Source organism: Macaca mulatta, chromosome 18 (assembly GCF_049350105.2).
Source record: "Macaca mulatta isolate MMU2019108-1 chromosome 18, T2T-MMU8v2.0, whole genome shotgun sequence".
Taxonomy (NCBI): Eukaryota; Metazoa; Chordata; class Mammalia; order Primates; family Cercopithecidae; genus Macaca; species Macaca mulatta.
The window spans coordinates 68,232,727-68,254,027 of NC_133423.1; the positions used below are offsets into that span (position 1 = coordinate 68,232,727).

Genomic DNA, 21,301 nt, shown 5'->3' on the forward strand with positions numbered 1-21,301 from the left:
GTGGTTTCTTTTAAAATTTCAGATATACTAATGTTGTCACTTAATACTATCCTCAATTGTTAGAAGTGTCCTATCAAAGAAGTCCTGGTGGTACCATGGCTCCCAGGGCGAAGGAGATAACCAGTTGCCTGGCATGCATAGTGGTAAGTAGGAATTTAGCATTCAGTTCATCTCTGGATAGATACAGTATAGGGAGGTGCTACTGTATTCATTTGGTGTGAATCTCAAATGCAGAATCAAGTGGAACTACCTGGTTAGAAAATTCGTTACTAGATCTGTTAGAGTGGGAATAGTTTAAAAGCATACACAGAGGAGTTGGAAAATGCTATTGCTTTATAAGTCTGAAAAGATGGGCCTTTTGTGTTTGGTTGGTTGGTTGTAGTCCTCCTAAATTACAAAAATAAGCAATGCAAAATTGTATGCTTGCATGAAGTTTATTGATACATTACACTGGTGGCAGACTCCTCCCTGAAATGTTGACCCAAACAGCGTCATTTCTGGATCTGTTAGGAATAATGCAAACATTGAATTGTTTAAAGTTACACATGAAACTGAACATGTGAAATGAGCAGAAGATCAGAAATGCAATGTCTACCCTCCTGCTCTGTTACTAAGCTTAACTAGTTACCTGTGGGCTTTTGCACTGAAATATCCCAGCAATTTCATGCTGGAAACAGCCATTTTGGCAGTTCCACTAGAAGTCCATAAAGAGTTTGAAGAAGTGCACCTAGCCCTAAGATAATTTTGTCTTTCCTTAAAATATAGTAACTGGTCCTTGAGCCTGCTTATGAATTAAATCTAGCTTTTGTCCATCTCTCAGATGTTCAACTTAAAATTCCCACTAATTATTTGAAGTAACTAATTGGTACATAACGCTTCTGTACTTTCAACTAGTCTCCCTACTTCCTCTGTTGACCTCCCCCTTGCTGCTAATCTGTTTTCCACATAGCAGCCCGAAGGATCTAATAAAAACAGGAATCTGATTCTATCATTCTTCTGCTTAAAACACTTGTGCTGGCTTCCCATTGAACTTTCCATCAAAATCTTTCATTTTATACAATCTCCCCATTCCGTCCCAGCCGGTCTCACGGTGGCCTACTTTGCTGTCTCTGGAACCCCCGTGTTCTTTTCTGCCCTAGGACACAGCCTGGGTGCACCCTGCAAAGCTGGCTCCTTCTCATGCTCAGGTGTCAGTTTACATCTGAGCCTGAACACCCTATCTAATAGTGACAATTAAAGGCAGGCCTGTGTCAGTACCTTGTTTTCTCCATAATACAGGTTGTAATACACTTTTTTGTCTGTTCCCCCCATAAGATGTACGTCCCATGTTTTGCTCACTCTACTGTCCACACATAGGGGAGAAGGGCTAGCATAAGGCTTGGCATTAAGTATGAATGAGAAATTTAAAAATGATTTGTGAGTGATCAAACTGTCTCATCCACAGTTAATCTCAGCTGTTGTTCAGCTCTTTACTCTGCCTCTCACCTGTCCGTCTACTGCTTCTTACCACGTGGATTAAGTGCTCCGTTACATAATCAAGACTTTTCTCTCTTACCTTGCTCTTCAGTTGTTCCCAGCTCCTCCCTACTCCCTAAACATGCCAACTAAATTGTCCCGTTTTAAAAATCCATCCCCTTTTCGCATCTACCACTGTGGTAGACAACGGACTAGGTATTTCAGAGGCGACTGAGTTCATTAGTTTCATGTATCGGGCATCAAATCCTTGGCGTGAGTCATTGTGGTGCAGTGCACCTGCTGTGCATTTATTAGTAACTGGTGGTTAGGAAGCTGGAGACAATAACCCAAGGAAATTAGAGTATACCCCAACTTATTATCTCAAATTATTTTTCAATATCTAAATCTCCAGCTCAGCAAATCAAAATGCTTAAAACGCACGTGTTAAGGCCTAAATGTTACGGCAGGAAAGTGCACCTACCAGTTTTCAGTTTCTGCTTTGCGAACCTTGTGAGCAGTAGTCACGGTTACCTCCCCAGCAATTCCGTAACTTCCAAAGGGAGCACATTTGTCACCAGATCCTGAACTTTTTTTAGCTACATCTTCTACTGGGAAAGCAACAGAAAGGAAAACAGGGCTTTTTGGCCTGGGGACATCTTGTCCACTTGGAGGATTAGCATTCTGGGGACTTAGGGTCTGTTTCTGGAATCTCTCATCTGCAGGAACAGCAATGGGCACTTGCATTGCAACATATCTCAAGACATCTGACTGTGAAACGACAGCATGTCCAGGAAGAGGTTTCCATCCCTGTGCTTCCTGAACATTTGAGCCTACTAAGATAAAAGGTGGGGCACTGGTCTTCTTGGTGTCGCCCATCACATAAGTTGGAAAAGTGACTTTTGGTGGATGCTGCAGAAACTGTGGATCCTGAGGATTAGATAAATAGAGGGTTGCTTGGGGGAAAGGCCCAGGTGCAGGTGGCGGTGATGGGTGACCTTGTTGATTCTTATCAGTTAGACAATAAAGGGTCCACATGTTAGAATATGGTGGTGGCTGTCCTCGTTCACTTGCTGCCATTGCTATAAAAAAAAATTTTGCAGGAATTAAAGTTTTAGTCTCTGTATCAGGCATTATGCATAGTAATGTCTCTGTAAGTCTCTTTTACATATAACACAGCTGTAGTGATATGCACCATAGAGCATGCTATAGAGAGGGCTGCATAATTGTGTTTGACAGTGTGAAAGAGATTCTCTACAGTTGAAAAACGAGAACAGTGTTGTGATGACAAGTGGCAGGGACACTACAGTTGTGGCTGAAGAAGAATCTTACTCTAAGTTGCTATTTCCAGCTACTTCAACTTTAGATGTGGCTTCTGTAGGATCCTTACAGAGGAAACTGGACAGTCAACGCAACCTTTTGCTTTACCCAAAAGTCAATTGAAGAGTGTGTTAAGCCATTAAAGGAAGCGTTAATGCATCTGCATAGTGTTTTATTTCCTAAAGAAGTTAGCACTAGGTATCATTTTCACCACATAATCAAATCTCTCTGGCCCTTCACAGGCACCATTATCTCCCATTCATTTGTTACCACACATAAAACGTCACATAATCTGGGATTCAGAACCTCAGAGAGCACCCCTTTTAGGCAAGACTTGAAATCATAGGTCCTAGGTGGCAGTAAAAGGCTGGTTGGCCCCACAGGGATTCTTTGGGTTGAGAAAAAGAGGTTTAGGAGTGCCACCTATAATGCAAGTGTGACCCGCCTCTTGAAGACAGTACTGTCTTAGACGAGTTTCACTTTGCCCAAATGTGCCGAGTTCACCTTTTGAACACTGGGCCATCTATCCCCAGTGCAGCCTTTTTCTTCCCCTGAAAAGAACGTAACACTACGCACAGGATTAAGTGGCCATTTTCCCAATAGCTTCAGATACTTTCAAGTGATCTTTTTTTTTTCAGCTTGTTGAAAAATATGTCCAAGCCAGGTCTTCACTGTCTCCCAGGAAGAGAGGGTTTGATAGTCTGCATTTTTTTGTTAATATCCTCTTAGTGTTGTGGACAACTCCGTTTTCCTTTAGAAATAGTTAAGCATTTGAAAACAGTGACTTGGTCTGGACATGCTGCGTAAGCCACAAATATAGCGCCAGTCCCACACGCTGCACTCCCAGTGCTGCCCTCTGCCTTTGCAGCTGTGCAGAATCCCTGTCACACTGCCAGACAAAATGTGATCTTTTCTAAACACCTGCTTTGCTAACACTTTTTGAATCACTCTGGCTCGGTTAAGAGTCAGGGTTGAGAGATTTTGCAAAAGGAATGGGGGCTTGGCTCATACATGTCCCTTCTGTCCCTAAAAAGGGCCCCTGCAATTATCCATGAGGCAGGAGGGTGAGCAGACCAAATGCCATAATTAGATGGAGATGAAGGCCACATCACGTCTGTGTCGCAGGAAAACATGGTGACAGTTCAACAGCCAAGAAAGCAGCTTGATTTTGGCACTTGCCAGGGAGAGGGAACTGATCAAAGGAAGCCAATTACGTGAACTGCATCTATTGCTGTTCAAGTGCCGGGCTGTCCTTTCCGCCGCTGTTACCTCCCGGCTCCCCTGACCTCTCCCCTCTCCATCTAGCTATGAAGCTGCTCTTCAGCTGCAGGAAGCTCCCAGGCAGAAAACAAAACACATGGCCCAGCACCCCAAACCTGGTTACAGAGCTCTCCTGACTCAGTGTGAAAGCAGTCAAACACGCCACCATTTTTTCACTTTTTAAAATGCCACAGCCTATGTAAATGCATTGCTGTAGTTTAATTTTAGATTCACAAGAGGAAAATTTCAAACCAACACCCTCTAATTGCAGTTTTGCAATCAACCTATTCGGATCACATGAATATATTTTGTACCTGACAACAGGCTATATTGTTGCTGACTACATAATATGTCCAAAAAGTGCTGGATGACCAAACTGAGGCCAGGCTCTGGGGACGTCACTTTAAAATCACTCCTGTCATAGTAGTAGAATCTCAAATACAACAAAGCCTTTAAATAGCTTTGGCATTTTAAAATAATCTATTGAAAATAAAGACTGACCAATCTGCAGGGAGCCTACATAGATGGCAACCTGAAATACAGATGTCACCTGAAACGCAATTTGTAATGGAAATACCTGATTTTCTTACCTGGCTTCATCAAACCTTATTCAGCTGTTGCTTCCCCTTCTGGTTCAATTTCTGGTGCAGTAAGGCCTTCTGGAGCAGGAGGGAAGGGGCCACTAGATGACTTTACAGATGTACCTGAGTGCACTGCTTCTGCAGCTTCCCCAGAGAGCACAGGTTTGCCTTCCATCTCCTGGGGTACAGAGTTTTCCCCAGACTCCTCCTGCCCAGTATTGTCAGAGACTATTGAAGTGATCCCCACTTCAAGGTGCAGAGATTTTTCAGAGCCTATTTTGACAGCGCCCTCTGCATCCAGGAGTTGTGCAGGTGCCTCAGGCTGACCTTTCAAAGATGTGTCAGAGAGCAGAGCTGCTGCTTCTGCCTCCACATATACTGAGGAATATTTTGCATTCTCCTCCAACTGTGCAAGTTCTACAGACTCTACAGATTTTTTAGATATGCCAGAGGTGGTCTTTTCTACTACAGATTTGGGACTAACTGGTGGTGACTGCTCATTTTCTTTAAGACAAGCAACTTGATCAGTAAAAGGGGTAACTATTTGTTCTGGCAGTTGCTCGATATAAACAACTCCTTCAATCACAGGCACATCGTTATAGACAGATGATATATGAACAGTTGACATAACCTCAATATCAGCCTGCAAAGTGACCTCAGGAGCTTGATCATAAGCAGGAGGTTCTTGTTCATCCTGCAAGGGGACTGAGGAAGCCGTTGATTGTTCAGCCTCATTTTCTTTAGGTTGAGAACCCAAATCTACATGGACAGATGTTTGGCTCACAACCTGCACTTCTAGCACCTTTCCAGAACACACAAGAGGAGCAGCCACCATGACATCTTCAGCAGCCTCTGAGCTTGGCACCTCCTCGATAACAACAGGCATACTGGTTGCCACATCCACCATTAAAACATCAGATTGATCAGAATGAATAGATGAAACTTTACCTAACATCTGAGCAGCAAGCTGAGCTGGGTCAGCTGGGACGTAGGCAAACTCTGGTGAGACAGCTGTTGGAGGTGGTGATGAGGGTGGGGTAGTAGCCTTAGGGGTGGCTGGTTTGGAAGAAGAATCACCAACTGCTTCAGTTTGCTCAGCACCTGGCTCAGCATAAACTGATGGAAACTGGGTGGTTTTGTCACTATATTCTGTTCTGGTTACATTGTCCTCGTCTGTGTCTGTAGATTTTTCCATCTGGGTAGGTACTTTAGATTCTACAGATGTTTTTTCTGGTTCTTTTAAACATTCTAATTTCTTCTGTGGTGTCGTTCCTTCTGACCATTTCTCTACTAAAACACAACAACCAGATGGGTTAATTAGCATCTATGCCCCAAAAAAATATTTTTAAAGAAGGCAATAATAGGGATGTGGTGGCTCATGCCTGTAATCCCAGCACTTTGGAAGGCTGAGGCGGGAGGATTGCTTGAGCCCAGGAGTTCAAGACCAGCCTGGACAACAGTGAGACCCCATCTTTACCTCTCCCCCCCATCCAAAAAAAAGCAATAATGGGTTGAGCATTCAGATGTCAGTAGAGACACAAATATAAAAGAGTTTTCAGCTTTGTTTTCCAACATCTGTAGTGTGGGTAATAAAACATTCCTGTCCTTGTCTACTCCAAGACCCTCAATTCATTTCCTTAGAAATAAGTGACTCTCAATAGCGCAGTGGCAAGACTAATAATCAGATATCATCCTAAGGTGGTCAGCATCAAGGGAAAGATGATAAGATCATAACTTTGTGCCTAGAAATAAGGAAGCTGAAAACCTCCATGGAAAAAGCTCCTGATCAAACTTCCACACAAAACTGGGGGAAAAGGTTGGGTCGGAGGGAGACCAACTTGGGCAGTAAATTATTTCATCTTTGTTGGTGTAGTAACTTAGTAATGACATAGATGCTGCATATTAATAAAGGCATTCCTCCATTTAAGAAAGTTGGTATATAAAGTTTAACTTAATGAACTGATAAGCTAGAGGACTATAGGAATTTTTTTTTTTTTTTTTTTTACTTTAGGAGAGTCACATATTCTGACCTAAAAATGCTAGCAGCTGCTAGTGATGTGTGATCATACAGCCAGTCAGACTGACCCAGCCAAGAGGAAAAGAAAGATATCTCTGGATTTCAAAGTGTAGACTTAAGTGAATCCTCAGGCATGAGGAAAATTCTCATGGGTTGGAAGGTCACAACAGCTGATGACATATACAAAATCCTAGAGCTGGAAAACTGCTGTAATATTTTATGTGCATCACCCACACACCTAACTACCTTAGTCGTTAACTCATCAAAAGTTTTCACATCTGTTTGCTGAGAATTTTCCTTTGGGAAGCATTTCTCTAATGAAATTTACAAGAAAAGCGGAATTTGCTTCAAAAGAATATATTTGGCTTAAGTCAAAACTTTGGAGACATATTTTCAATAGGTTCAGCTGCATTCTGAAAAAGCAGTGTCCTGCAGTGTCTCCTTTGACATTGGCTGCTGATGTTTTATCAATTCAATTAAGATTTCTAATACTGGACATGGACATTATACCAAATGCTCACATGCAGAGAAAGATTCAAAAAGAGAGAAAGCCACATCTATCGTTACCTCCCTCTGCTTAGAACAATAACCTCATTTTCCTAACCATTCACCTCCTTCAGGACTTTCCCATCACTTTTTAGGAAAGCCCTTTTACCCACCAACACGTTTGACTGAGTGCTTGTGCTACATGCTACATGTATGAGTGGTCTAGGCACTATTGAGGATAGAAAGACTGTTAAGACGAGACTTCATATAGCTTACATTTAATAGGGGAAATAAGATAGACAAACATAGGTTAAAAAGTTCAAGTACCTAACTGGTACTAATAAAGATCTTGGAGTTCAGAGGAGGGGGAAAATCTTTTTTTTTTTTTTTTTAAATGGAGTCTTGCTCTGTTGCCCAGGCTAGAATGCAGTGGTGCCATCTCGGCTCACTGCAACCTCTGCCTCCCAGGTTCAAACGATCCTCCTGCCTCAGCCTCCTGAGTAGCTGGGACTACAGGCGCCTGCCACCATGCCCAGCTAAATTTTTGTATTTTTAGTAGAGGCGGGGTTTCACCATGTTGGCCAAGCTAGTCTCGAACTCCTGACCTTGTGATCCACCTACCTCAGCCTCCCAAAGTGCTGGGATTACAGGCGTGAGCCACCACGCCCAGCCAAAAAATCTTATTTAAGCCTGACATTGGGAGAGTTACTCTTATGTTTAGGATATAGAAAGCTACAAAATACATTGTTTCCATCCATAACAACAGGAAAATGCCAGATAGATAGGCCACAAAATCATAACTTTTCTTGAGACCAGCAGAGAGCTGAAGTCAAAAGGTAATCAAGTAACCTGATTTCAAAAGAGGAACCAGCCCCTCCAAGGAGAAAAGGGACACAAGAAACAGTCTCAGCTGTAGCAGGATCCAGAAAGAATAGGCTGCCATCACACCAGCTGGTAAGAATGTACCAGCTATAATCTGAATGTACTGGTAAAGGCCAACGGTGCACTACATGTCAGTCTGAAATTACCTGGGACTCCAGACCCAAGGAAATTCACACTCCTTAGCAAACACTTTTCCACGGGCCTCACATGAAAGATGGAGGCAGGGCTGAAGGCCAGACAGAGCTCTCCTATTATCAGAGCAGAGACAGGAGACACTGGCCCAAGACTGACCACAGATGGAAGGCAGAGTTTGGCTACCATGTGACAGAGGGCAGGAACACCAAGAAAGCCCCGTGTCCAAAGCCCAGGTGCACAGGTCCAGCCTAGGTCTAAGGCAGGCCCAGAACAACAGGGAACCTCCTGCACTGCTAACCAGCCCGAGGCTGAGAAACAAGAGACAGCGGGCTGCCACCAGGAGAGGGGGCAAGAGTTTGGAGAGAGATGCCCTTTGTGGGGCATGCTGGCAGAGAAGGCTGAAAGCTGAGGGGGAAGCACAGATGCTGAGAAATACCCTCTGGCACCCCAGCCCCACCCTCAGCAAAAGGTCTTGGTAGCCCTCTCCTAGAAGGATTTGAGGTCTGTAGTACAGTGAAGGTAATGAAAGCAACAACAAAACCCAAGTCCAACTCCTAACCAGATTGACCTCCCCATACCCACACCAATTCAAGGCCTCCCTAACTATTTTCCCCCATAAGATCTTCAATTCTCCAACCACCGATTTACTTACCATGAGCGTTTTCAAGAACGCAGCCAATCTAGGGATTGGATTCCTGCAATCCCTAGACTGACCTGACAGGTTGCTTGTGGTATAATTTAGGCAACTCTGCAAAGGACCACTTGCTCTTTTAATTACAAGTGTCTCCCTCACAGGCTCATGGTACCTGAAATTATGTCTAGGAGATTAAAATGATTTAATGTTTTAAATGTTAAGAAAGCTCAATATTTTTGTCTCTAGAAGTCCCCTGTTAAACAAAAACATCCCTTATAACCACCATTCTGGAAAGGTAAAGCGTTATGTAATTATGAATCCTTAACAATTTACCAGGGAATGTAGGATATTGTTTTCTTCCCTGCAACTTTCTCATAGTAAAAAAATTAATGAGAAAACCTAGATTCCAGTCCTGGCTCTAAGATTTAATAGCTGCATGACCAAGTCAACTGTTCCAAGCTTCAGGCCTCCTCACTTGCAAAATGGGGATTATAACTGACTTCATGGAGTTTCTGTGGACATTAAGTGAAATAATGCATCTGAAAGCACCGAATAAACTCTAAATCACATATAAATGGGGAAGGAATGAATCAATACCCATTTAAAAAGAGATACAGAAAAGTTTTGAATATGTGATATCAAATTAAACATTATATAAATCTCAAATCTCTAATTCGAGATTTGATTCAGCTTTGATTAAAATTAAATTGGCTATTTCCTAAACTGGGTGGTAAAATGCAGGATGTTTTTTCTTTATATGTGTGTGTTATATACTTACGGATTTTTTCATAATTAAAAAAATTGAGACCAGATGCCTTAAACTTTTATAGTGTTTTTGAAAATGCAAACACTAGGTCAGGCGCAGTGGCTCACACCTGTAATTCCAGCACTTTGGGAGGCTGAGGCAGGTAGATCACTTGAGGCCAGGAGTTCGAGACCAGCCCAGTCAACATAGTGAAATTCTGTCTCTACTAAAAATACAAAAATGAACCAGACACAGTGGCATGTGCCTGTAATCCCAGGTACTCAGGGAGCTGAGGCAGGAGAATAGCCTGAGCCCGGGAGGCAGAGGTTGCAGTGAGCTGAGATTATGCCACCGTACTCCAGCTTGGGCAACAAAGCTAGACTCTGTCTTAAAAAAAAAAAAATGCAAACACTAGATCAACCATTTGGCTTTGTCTGGAATACATGAAAGAATGTTGGCAAATATATACATACTAGTTACTATACACATATAAATCTATATTGAGTTCATGTCATTATCTGTTTATTAAGAAGGGTAAAGAGCTTTTCTCTAATGTATTAAGGTCAGCTTTAAATACGTATAACAATTGCTGACTTGTAACCTTGAGATTATGTTGGTTGTAGAAGACAGAATTTCTTCAAGTTGTAAACTAGGTTTGCTAAAGGTTGATCTTATCAACCTTATGAAGATTAACCCACTATGACTTCGGTGATCTGGTTCTACTTAAGCTGACAAAACTACACATACACACTAAGAATTAGGAACATAATTAAAGGCATTCCTTCTTGTAAAAAAGTTCCTTTTTAAGTATAATAAAAATGACTCAAATTGGCTAACTTTAAAATTCATTGCAGAATCCTGATTTTCCATGAAATCAGTAGGATAAAGAGATAAATTCCAAGCATATGGTATTTTTTTAAATAGGCACAACTCATCCGGAGATTCAGGGTACTGGGGTACATAACTGCCCAAGAAGCATAAGGAAAAGGACATATTCTGGCATGAAATGGGAAATCTGAAAGGCATCAAAGACCAGAAGTGTATAAGCAGCAGGGCCTAACAAGAGATACGACAGGCTGTATAAGAATTGGAGGTGGGACGCTCAAAGAGAGTGCTTAAAGTCAGGAATATGTATGGTACATAGTCTTTTAAGAATTTAAAACAGAAGATTCCAACTAGCCTGTATTGAACTGATTGGAATGAGAATACCAGAGACTATAAAGTAGGTGGTTTGTTTCTTTTCTCCCCTCTTCCTCCTCGCCCTTCCTTCCATTCTTTCTTCATTCAACAATCATTAGTTGCACCAGTATGTGTTAGACACTGAAGAATCAAAGAGGAATAAAACTTCCTAAAGATCTCACTCTGATTAAGGATATAAGCAGATGATTGATTATATGACAATGTAGTCAGTACAGTGACTGAAATATGTATGGGGTCCAGTGGCTTTTAGGTAATTTGGGTTAACCTTTAGAAATAAGGAACAGGTGTGAAAGTGGCTAGTAATTTGGACTGTAGGAGGTGGAAAGCAAAAGATGGCATGGCCAGTTTGAAGGAGAAGAGCCATTCAACCTATCCTAGGTAATCTCTCCCATGCCATGCCCCTTTGCCTTCACTTTCCTCTTGGTTCTCCAGCGCTGCCATCAAACTTCGCTGGGCCACAGGGAGCAACACCAAATGCAGTTTGGCATCCCTTTGGCTTCATCCTTCCGTCTTCTCTTCTGGGTCTATTTCTGTATCCCTCACCCCATCACTCCCAACACATCCCCCCTCCCCACATTTTTACCAAACTTCATCTCTCCCAACTTCACTTAAGGGCAAAGAATTAAAGCAGGGTGGGTGGAATAGCAGACATTCCCTCCCTTATTCTTTGCTAAGAGAATCTTAGCTAGATTAGTGGCAGCAATGTACCCAGCCCCAGGCACACTGGTTCTCAAGGGATAGTAGTATCCCCCTTCCACTGAGAGTATTTATAGATGTAGAGGGGACATTTGTATTTATTTCAATGTCTGGGAGGCATTAGTATTTTAGGAGCCAGGATCAAGGATGCTAGGTGTCCTGCAATGCATGGGACAATTCTGATCTCTCTTAACATAAATTTTATCAGTAGTGCCACCACTTTCTCCTCCTTCCTGATGTAAACACAGGCATAACCCCTGGAGCAGTAGCATGCGGGGACATGTAAAACATTCTAAGAATGACACAGCAGAGTGCCTAGATATGTGATGCTTATTATTAAAGTATATTAGGAGCAGAATGAACACCTTTTCAGATCTGTTCTTAAAGTCACTCTTAATTGGTTTGCTGTTACTTGCAACCAAAAGCTTTCCTAACTGATACGAGGCATAAATTAGAGGGGGGTTGTATTAAATGCTGCTCTTTAGATACCCTGTCTGTTTTTTATTCTATGACTTCCATAATACCCATTTTCTTTCTGGGTACTTGTTGAATTCATTATCTTAAGACGTACACTACTAGATAATGTATCTGTACTTTTTTAAACCTTCTGCCCATAAACATCTGGGCTGTGTCCCATATACCCTCTCCTCTGTAGAATAAAGCTGATTAAAAAGAGGAGGATTATTTTTGGTTTCCTACATCATAGTCATGTCACATGTTTTACTGAATAGTTTTATTTCTTCATATGCCTTTCCTTTTTTAAAAAAATGTGTTTGCCTTATGGCACTGATTAGAACCTACAGTACAAAGCTAAATAGAAATGGTAATATTGGAGATCTTTGTCCTGGTCCCAGTCTTGAGGGGAAGACATTCAATATTCCCCATTGGGTATAATGGGTCAATTGGGTTGTCTGTAAGTTTTTGTGTATCCATTCCTAGATTTAGGAAGTTCCCTTGTGTTCCTTGCTTGCTTATAGGCTTTTTTTTTTTTTTTTTTTTTTTTGAGACATGGTTTTGCACTGCCATCTAGGCTGAAGTGCAATGGTGTGATCACAGCTTCAGCCCTGAATATCCAGGACTACAGGTGTGTGCCACCATGCCCAGCTAATTTTTAAAAAATTTTCTGCAGAGACAAGGCCTCACTATGTTGCTGAGACTGGTCTCAAACTCCTGGCCTCAAGTGATCCTACCTCAGCCTCCCAAAGTGCTTGGATTGCAGACATGAACCACCAAGCCCTGCTTATAAACTTCTTTAAAAGCATTTCTTGTAGAGCAGGCAATGCATTCTTCTCAGTTTTTGCTGCCTGAGAATGTCTTTATTTTGCATTCATTTTTTAAAGGATATATTCACTAGGTATATATCAATTCTAGGCTGGCATTCTAGGTCACTGTATGTCATTCCATTGTCTTTTGGCTTCTATGGTTTCTATTAAGAAATCACCTATTCGTCTTATTATTGTTCCCCTGAAAAGTAATGTACCCTTTTACCCCTCCACCTGCTCTTAAGATTTTGTCTTTTTCAGCAGTTTAGCTGTAATATACCTGTGTGTCATTTTCTTTGTATTTATCCTGCCATGGGTTCATTAGACTTCTTAAATCTGTAAACTATTGTCTTTCAGAGTGGGAAAATTCTCAGCCATTACGCTTTCAAATACTACTACTTTTCCATTTACTGCAATGACATAGACTTTTTTTTTTTTTTTTTAAAGACAGAGTCTTGCTCTGTCACCCAGGCTTTAGTGCAGTGGTGCAATCTTGGGTCACCGGGTCACTGAAACCTCTGCCTCCCAGGTTCAAGCAATTCTCGTGCCTCAGCCTCCTGAGTAGCTGAGACTACAGGTGGACACAGACCTTTTGACAATGTCCATATGCATTTCTTACATTCTTTTCTATTTTTCTCTTTGTCTTAATTTGGTGGTTATCTGCCTTGATTTGGTTGTTGTCTGTTGGCTCATTTTTTAGTTTCCTAATTCTGTCTTCTAATAAAACCATATAATTTTATAGTTTGCAGTTATGGAATAAATGTTTCTTATTTTGTAGTTTCTAATTCTGTTGAAGTTCTGCATCTTTTCATCTATTTTCCGTCTTTTCAAAATACCAATCATGGTTATTTTCTATCCACCTCATGTAGTAATTCCAGTATCTGGATATTCTTTGGGTCTGCTTCTAGTGAGTGTGTTATGTTTTAGCCCTTATCAATCACTTCTTCCTGCTTCTTTGAATGTCTAGTCGTTTTTAACTGTATGCTGGAAACTATAAATGACACATTGTAGAGGCTCTGATTGTTATTTTCTTCTAAATGGTACTGATTCTGTTCTAATGGCAGATCAATCTGATCCTCTTGAGATTTGATTATAAATTCTGGAAAAGTGGGCATACTTCAGCTTTGTTCTTACTCCTAGCGCATTCATAGTGTATGACCTTTATTCCTAGTGTATGATAGTGCACTACGTATAAAGTACACTTTATTCATAGTGTATGACCTTTATTCCTAGTGAATGATAGTGCACTACATATAAAGTACACTTTATTCATAGTGTATGACCTTTATTCCTAGTGAATGATAGTGCACTACGTATACTTTAAAGTACACTTTATTCATAGTGTATGACCTTTCTGAGGTCTCAACTAAATTGCCAGGGTTTCGCAAAAATCTTATTTTTGGCTGGGCCCAACCTGCAAAGCCTCTCCCAACACTAAACGGTTCTGATCTCTCGACTTAGCTTTCAGTCTCCCAATAGCTGTTTTCTGCTAAGCCTCCTCAAGCCTTACTCCATACATGAGGAGCTTAGGAGCTGCACAAAAACCCAAGGGAAATTTTTTTTTGCAAACTTTTGGAGGTCCTTCTCTGAAAATGCCTCCTTTCTGGTACTGTCACTCACATCCCAGCCACACTGAAAGACTGAAATTCTGCTTCTCTGTCACCTCTCCCTAGATTTCACTCACTGCTTGGGCTGTATTTCCCCGCACAAGAATTTGAAAGTGTCCTCAGGAAGAAAGCCTCTGTGAATATGGGCTGAATTTCTAGGAATCCTTTCTCCCAAGAATCTAGGTACTGGACTTCATTTTATGTAATTTATACAGCTTTTATGTCTGTTTATGATAGGAGGACAAGTCCAGTACTGGCTTCTCTTGTCATAGCTGAAATGAAAATCTCTCCCTCTCTGCTGAATTTCACCTAGCACAGCATCTGGAAATTGTCAGGAAATTAAATATTTGTTAAATTATGGATTGAACTTCAAGGATATGTAGGATTTGAAAGGTAGAAAAAGGAGTAAAAGGAACTCCTGGAGGGAGAAGAAATATAAGCCCAAATCAAGTGATTTGAAATTTCACATTTCAGGAGATGACAGATTGTCTTAAATATACGGCACATGAGGTCTATGAAATGAGATGATTGCAAAGGTAGGACAGACTGCAATCAGAGAGAGCTTTGGATGTCATGCTGTTGTAAAGGGCTCAAAATTTACACACTGTGACTTAGATATGCCAGAACAGTATTACTTTCTCTAACTGATCTCATCTTGCATTAAAATGCTCAATTCCCAATAGCAGAATTTCATCTTAGTTTTAAAATCTGTCCCTTCAAAAAGTCTTTTGGTTAATTAGTGAGCCTTTTGGGCTAATGCTCCTTTATTAAAGGTTTTCCTCCTTCTAAAAAGGGGTAAGCTGAGTCTGGGGTAAGCTCTGTCTCTGATCCACATGTCCTTTTATGCTGGCTCTCCATGACCTCTGGTAGAGACATAACTGGTCTCTGGGTGTTTTTGTTTTCTTTTCTTTTGTTTGTTTGTTTAGAGACAGGGTCTCACTATTTTGCCTAGGCTGGTCTTGAACTCCTGAGTGCTGGGGTAAGCTCTGTCTCTGATCCACATGTCCTTTTATGCTGGCTCTCCATTACCCCTAGTAGAGGCATAACTGGTCTCTGGGTGTTTTTGTTTTCTTTTGTTTGTTTGTTTAGAGATGGGGGTCTCACTATTTTGCCTAGGCTGGTCTTGGACTCCTGGGCTCAAGTGATCCTCCTCCCGCCTCGGCCTCCAAAAGGCTGGAATTACAGGCATGAGCCATCACGCCCTGCCCTCTGGGTGCTGGTCTCTGACATCACTGCATTCATTGCTTAAAATGTTTCCATTTTGTGGGAAGTGTAACCTGTTTATCTCACTCAAGGACTGGCAGATCTCCTTCCTTTTAGTCCTGTGAAGCATCTAAGGCTTAGCTGCCAATTTTTATTTTATTCTCAGTTTGGATGTTATATGCTATAGCCCTCTGCCCATGTCACCTTTTCCCATCCTGATTCCTTGCTCATCATCACTTTCACTGGAATAATCCAAAAATACCAAGACTCACTAAAAACCATACACAGCGGCTAAGCATGGTGGCTCATACCTATAATCCCAGCACTTTGGGAGGCCAAGGCGGGCAGATCACCTGAGGTCAGGAGTTCGAGACCCGCCTGGCCAAGATGGCGAAACCCCATCTCTACTAAACATACAAAAATTTGCCGGGCATGGTGGTGGGTGCCTGGAGTCCCAACTACTTGGGAGGCTGAGGCAGGAGAATCGCTTGAACCTGGAAGGCAGAGGTTGCAATGAGCCAAGATCGCGCCACTGCACTCCAGCCTGGTCAACAGAGTGAGACTCCATTGCAAAGGGAAAAAAAAAAAAACCCTTCCAACTGGATTAAATTCCAGTATTTAATCTCATAATTTGAGTCTTTATTACTATGAAATCCAATTCTCCTCATGCCTGTAATCCCAGAACTTTAGAAGGTTGTGGCAGGAGGATCACTTGCATCCAGGAGTTCAAGTCCAGCCTGGGCAACACGGCAAGACCCCATCACTATCAAAAATTTATAAAAAATTAGTTGGACATGATGAGTCACAACTGCAGTCCAAGCTACTTGGGAGGCTAAGACAGGAGGATCCCTTGAGCCCAGGCTGCAGTGAGCTATGATGGTGCCACTGCACTACAGCCTGGGTGACAGAGCATGTCTCTGGAAAAAAAAAATATATATATATATTTTTTTTAAAAAGGACCAATGTGATTAAACATCAAATGATTTGTGGGCACCATTCTTAAGTTTGAATATATGCTAGTAATGATGCAATAATTAATAAACATCATTATTAAAACTATTACTACTTGTGGTACTTACCTTTAATCTGATGAAATTGTTTAACCAGATCTTTTATATCCACAGTAGTATTCCCTGAAGGAATCAATACAGGAAATCAAACACAGATACATAAAATTCCCAACTTAAAATGTTTTCTTTTTCAAAGCAGCAAATATATAAAGGAATAACAAACCTCTGTACATAGTAAGTTCTTGAAAATAAGCTGCTGCAAACTGGTTGATGTCTGATGGGTTAGTTTTGAGAACAGCTCTACTAATTCCCTCGAGCAGAGTCTTGAGGCCATAGGGTACGACAAGTCTGGGCTTTGAAGAAATCATTTTGGCAGGATGTCTGTAACTCAACTAGAATGAAGAAAAACAAAGTCTTATAAATAATGTTTTACTAAAATAGTTTTTTTTTTTTTTGAGACACTGTCGCCCAGGCTGGGGTGCGGTGGCATGATCTCAGCTCACTGCAACCTCCGCCTCCCGGGTTCAAGTGATTCTCCAGCCTCACCCTCTTGAGTAGCTGGGACTACAGGAGCACGCCACCACACCTGGCTAATTTTTTGTATTTTTTAGTAGAGACGGGGTTTCACCGTGTTAGCCAGGATGGTCTCCACCTCCTGACCTCATGATCCGCCCGCCTGGGCCTCCCAAAGTGACTAAAATAGTCCTTATGAGTTAACTATAGTTTCCAATAATAAACTATCTCCTATTAAAATTATCAGCTTTAGTTCTAATATGTAGGTATTCATTTTAGTAAAATGGGCTAATTCTTGATGGTAGTTTAAAAAATAACACAACCCTACTAACAATAGCCTACTATGTGCAGATGAGCAATCTAGTACCATTATAGAAATCCATAGGAAAAGCCCTGCCAAGATCCTGAGGACATTAAAAACAAAGAACAAAAAACAGAACCTGCCTCTGTAAAATTCAGTGAGTATTTTGTGCAGTTAACATTTCATGTATCTGTTTCTAAACAAGTCCTTCCAAACCACACAGGCACTGGCCTTTCTGTATACATATGCATCAAACAGTTACAAGATAGTTTTTTTTTCTGTAAGAAAATGTTTTTCCTTATTTTTCTAAATATATTCTCACACGTTGCTTTTTTGAGACAGAGTCTCACTGTCACCCAGGCTGGAGTGCAGTGGTGTGATCTCAGCTCACAGCAACCTCCGTCTCTTGAGTTCAAGCAATTCTCTGCCTCAGCCTCCGGAGTAGCTGGGATTACAGGTACCTGCCACCACACCCGGCTAATTTTTGTATTTTTAGTAGAGATGGGGTTTCACCATCTTGGCCAGGCTGGTCTTGAACTCCTGACCTTGTGATCTACCCACAGCCTCCCAAAGTGTTGGGATTACAGGCATGAGCCACCACGCCCGACCGTTGCTCATGTTTAAGTGTGCATTTTTTAGCTTTAAATTTTGGGGGTTTTTTCAGCCTGCTTCGTACCTGTAGGAATAACTTTGTTTTTAACATTAATCAGAGTGGGTATAATTTATTTGTGCTATTGTTATACCACCGTCATTTGTACCTGTCTTTTCTCATATCTCCCTTACCCTCTTCCCAAATTTTCCCTTATGTTTCCCGTTCTGTCTTTCTGGCTTTTAAGTGGTATCAGAGATATTGCACAGACCAACCTGTAATTCTCGGAGTTGCAGAGGCTGCCACCTAAAACTATGTCAGGGTGTACGTGTTCTGACTCCTCCTAAAAAATTATCTAAGGCTTCTAAAGAACAAAATTAAATAAGAAAATCCCTAAAATGGTGAGGGGAAAACTAAGATAGGAAAAACAGGGTGAAGCTACAGGTAAAGTTAGCACTCCAATGCATGCCATAGCTCCTTCACTTTGATAAAGATGGGTATCAAATCGATCCCTGAGCTACCAAGGAGCCATCACAAAATAAGAGATAGGTGGTTAAGTGATTCAGGTTTCCTGAGGTGAAAAATCAGTTGTTTGAGAGAACCACAGCTATTTCGGATACTGAAACCCAGGAGAAATTTCTCCCCCAAGTCCTTATAAAGCAAATAGTGTGATATAATGAGCCATGTCCTCAACAACATCCCTACAATAAATAATGAGTTTCATGGGGTTAAGTGGCATAGTCTAATTATAGAAGGGCACAGCTTCTATTATAAAGTAACTAATATCTCATAGCAAAATGTTCAATACTTAAAAGCACATCTCATCTTCCCAAAGGTCAGGACAAAATGAATCTGTACTGGCCAAAGCAAATCCTTTCAGAATATAATTAAGTATAATTGAATCCCTTAATGAAAACTTCCTTTTACAGCATCATTCAACAGATTTACTGAATTAAACCATCTTTAAAAAACCAGAAGTGATCCAGCAATCCCACTGCTGGGTGTATACCCAAATGGAAATCAGTCTACAGAAGAGAGATCTGCACTCCCATGTTTGTTGCAGCACTGTTGACAATAGGTAAGATTTGGAAGCAACCTAAGTGTCTATCAACAGATGAATAAAGACAATGTGGTACACAGATACAATGGAGTACTATTCAGCCATTAAAAAAGAATGAGATCCTGTCATTTGCAACAAAATGGATGGAACTGGAGATTATTATGTTAAATAAGTGAGGCACAGAAAGGAAAACATTGCATGGTCTCTTATTTGTGGGAGCTAAAAATGGAAACAATTGAATCCATGGACATAAAGAAGGATGGTTACCAGAAGCTGGGAAGGGTAATGGGGGCCTGGGTGGAAAATGGGGAGAAGTGGGGCTGGTTAATGGGTATAAAAAATGAATAAAACCTACTACTTGAAAGCACAACAGGGTGACTATAGTCAATAAGTTAATGTACATTTTAAAATAACGAAAAGAGTGTAACTGGACTGTAATACAAAGGATAAATGTTTGAGGGGATAGATGCCCCATTCCCCATGTGATTAACATTGTATGTCTGAATCAAAACATCTCATGTACCCCATAAATATATACACCTACTATGTACTCACAGAAAAAGAATTTAAAAAAAAAATAAGTGGGGATTCGGCAGTCCCATATGCTAAATGCTAAGGAGCATAGGCAGCAATGACATATACATATATACTGTTTGTTACATATATATATTTGATACATACTCATACATATCGTATGTCTAATTTTAAGTACCCAAGGTGAGTAGATAGACCGTTTTGAAAGTGGCTCCCAGAGGCTGGGCGCGGTGGCTCACGCCTGTAATACCGGCACTTTGGGAGGCCGAGGCGGGCGGATCACGAGGTCAGGAGATCGAGACCATCCTGGCTAACACCGTGAAACCCCGTCTCTACTAAACATACAAAAAATTAGCCGGGCGTGGTGGCGGGCGCCTGTAGTCCCAGCTACTGGGGAGGCTGAGCCAGGAGAATGGCGGGAACCCGGGAGGCGGAGCTGACAGTGAGCAGAGATCGCACCACTGCACTCCAGCCTGGGCGACAGAGCGAGACTCCGTCTCAAAAAAAAAAAAAAAAAAATGGTGGGGGCTCCCAGAAACCATGATGGCGCCAACAACCTTTCAAGAGGCAGTTAGCAGTTGCTGCTACCAAAGGTGGGGACAGCGGCCATGCACTCCATGATCCCCCGTCCCACTAGTTCTCACCCCGACTTTGGGAACGTATGGGGTCAGGGACGCTAAACGTCCTACAGTTCAGTTCCCCACAAAGAACTGTCCTGAGCAAGCTGATGAAGGTCAACGGGTAAAATAGTCACAAACATTATTAGGGTTATTTAAAAGCGACAGCTTAATAATTCTCCCCAGATCCCTCCTATCACCAATACTGGTCCAACACTGGCAGAATTTAAACCCTGCCCCGCCCAACTGTAAACGTCCATGCGCCCACTACCACAAGGGTAACGCCTTAATCAAGAAACACGATGCCTTTCAGGATGCCAGCAGGGACTTCGGAGCCGTAGGTAACCGCACTCCCCCATCTCTCCCTGAAGAGCCTCCGGTGTGTGGCCCCCGCTGTGTCAGTGCTCGTTTTGCGCTAGGTCTGTTTGGGAGAGGGGAGTGAAATGTAGGAGGCTGGGCGTGCTCACTTCGCCTGGACTTGTTCAGGAGAGGCGGGCGACGGACCCACCGAGGCCCCAGATTCGGCAGCTGGCCGTCTAGTCGCCGCACTCCCCGTTGTGGGCCGGGGCCGCCCCACAGGTCCCCCCCCCAACTCTGGGGACCCTCCGCCTTCCCCGACACCTGAGGCTCCGACGACCTCTCCCATTTCGAGAGACTCCCTGAGGCATAACTGTCTCCGAGGCCGCAGGGTGCGCCTTTTCTCCAGAGTCTCCCCACCTGCTTTCCGGCTGCGCTCTTAAGAGCTTCCTCGTTGCCCCCTTGCCGGCGGCTCCTGAGGTTTGATGCTTGCGAGCGTTTTTATAGCCCCGGAGGCATCAGGGCGTGCGTCACGAAGTCCCGCATCACAAAGCTCCGCACGCACGCACGGAGGCGGGGCCACAGCGGCTGCAGCCAATGGGGAGCCGAAAGCGACAAAGGCCGTAATTTGGCCGGCGAAGAGAAGCTTGTTTCCCCACTTCTGGCTACACCTGAGCGGATTTAGGTGATTTCCCAACAAATGGCCAGGAGTAGCTCAAAGCGACTGCCTCTCCGTCTTTGGTCGTTGGGCCTAAAATTAGAGCTCTTTTGAAAGAAAGAAAGAGATTTATGGCAGTGCTGTTATGTCTCTACCTCGCAATTCCCCACACTGCTCCTGGCCCCATAAACTATAGCTCTCTTCGGTCACCTTTAGGAATAATTTCTGCCACGTTGTAGACT

At 42.3% G+C, this 21,301-nt stretch overlaps 1 protein-coding gene and 1 long non-coding RNA gene across 9 annotated transcripts; one reads left to right on the top strand and one right to left on the bottom strand.

The window, feature by feature from the left end:
- Nucleotide 1: 1 nt before the first annotated feature.
- On the top strand, nt 2-19,320 carry LOC144336425 (uncharacterized). Its single transcript, XR_013408223.1, has 4 exons — nt 2-143; nt 2,178-2,300; nt 5,358-5,615; nt 18,823-19,320. It is a non-coding gene; the product is annotated as an uncharacterized LOC144336425 (long non-coding RNA).
- On the bottom strand, nt 419-20,878 carry CABYR (calcium binding tyrosine phosphorylation regulated). Of its 8 annotated transcripts, none has more exons than XM_015121702.2 (6): nt 20,822-20,878; nt 16,714-16,882; nt 16,560-16,613; nt 5,562-5,903; nt 1,937-2,060; nt 419-503 (listed from the first exon to the last, which is right to left on the bottom strand). In XM_015121702.2, coding segments are annotated over exons 2-6 (666 nt in total). In that variant the 5' UTR covers nt 16,859-16,882; nt 20,822-20,878; the 3' UTR covers nt 419-502. The 8 variants fall into 8 exon arrangements, with proteins under 8 accessions (XP_014977188.1, XP_014977185.1, XP_014977180.3 ...); XM_015121699.3 differs by having other exon boundaries at nt 1,937-2,534; XM_015121694.3 differs by having other exon boundaries at nt 1,937-2,534; nt 4,623-5,903.
- Nucleotides 20,879-21,301: the final 423 nt, after the last annotated feature.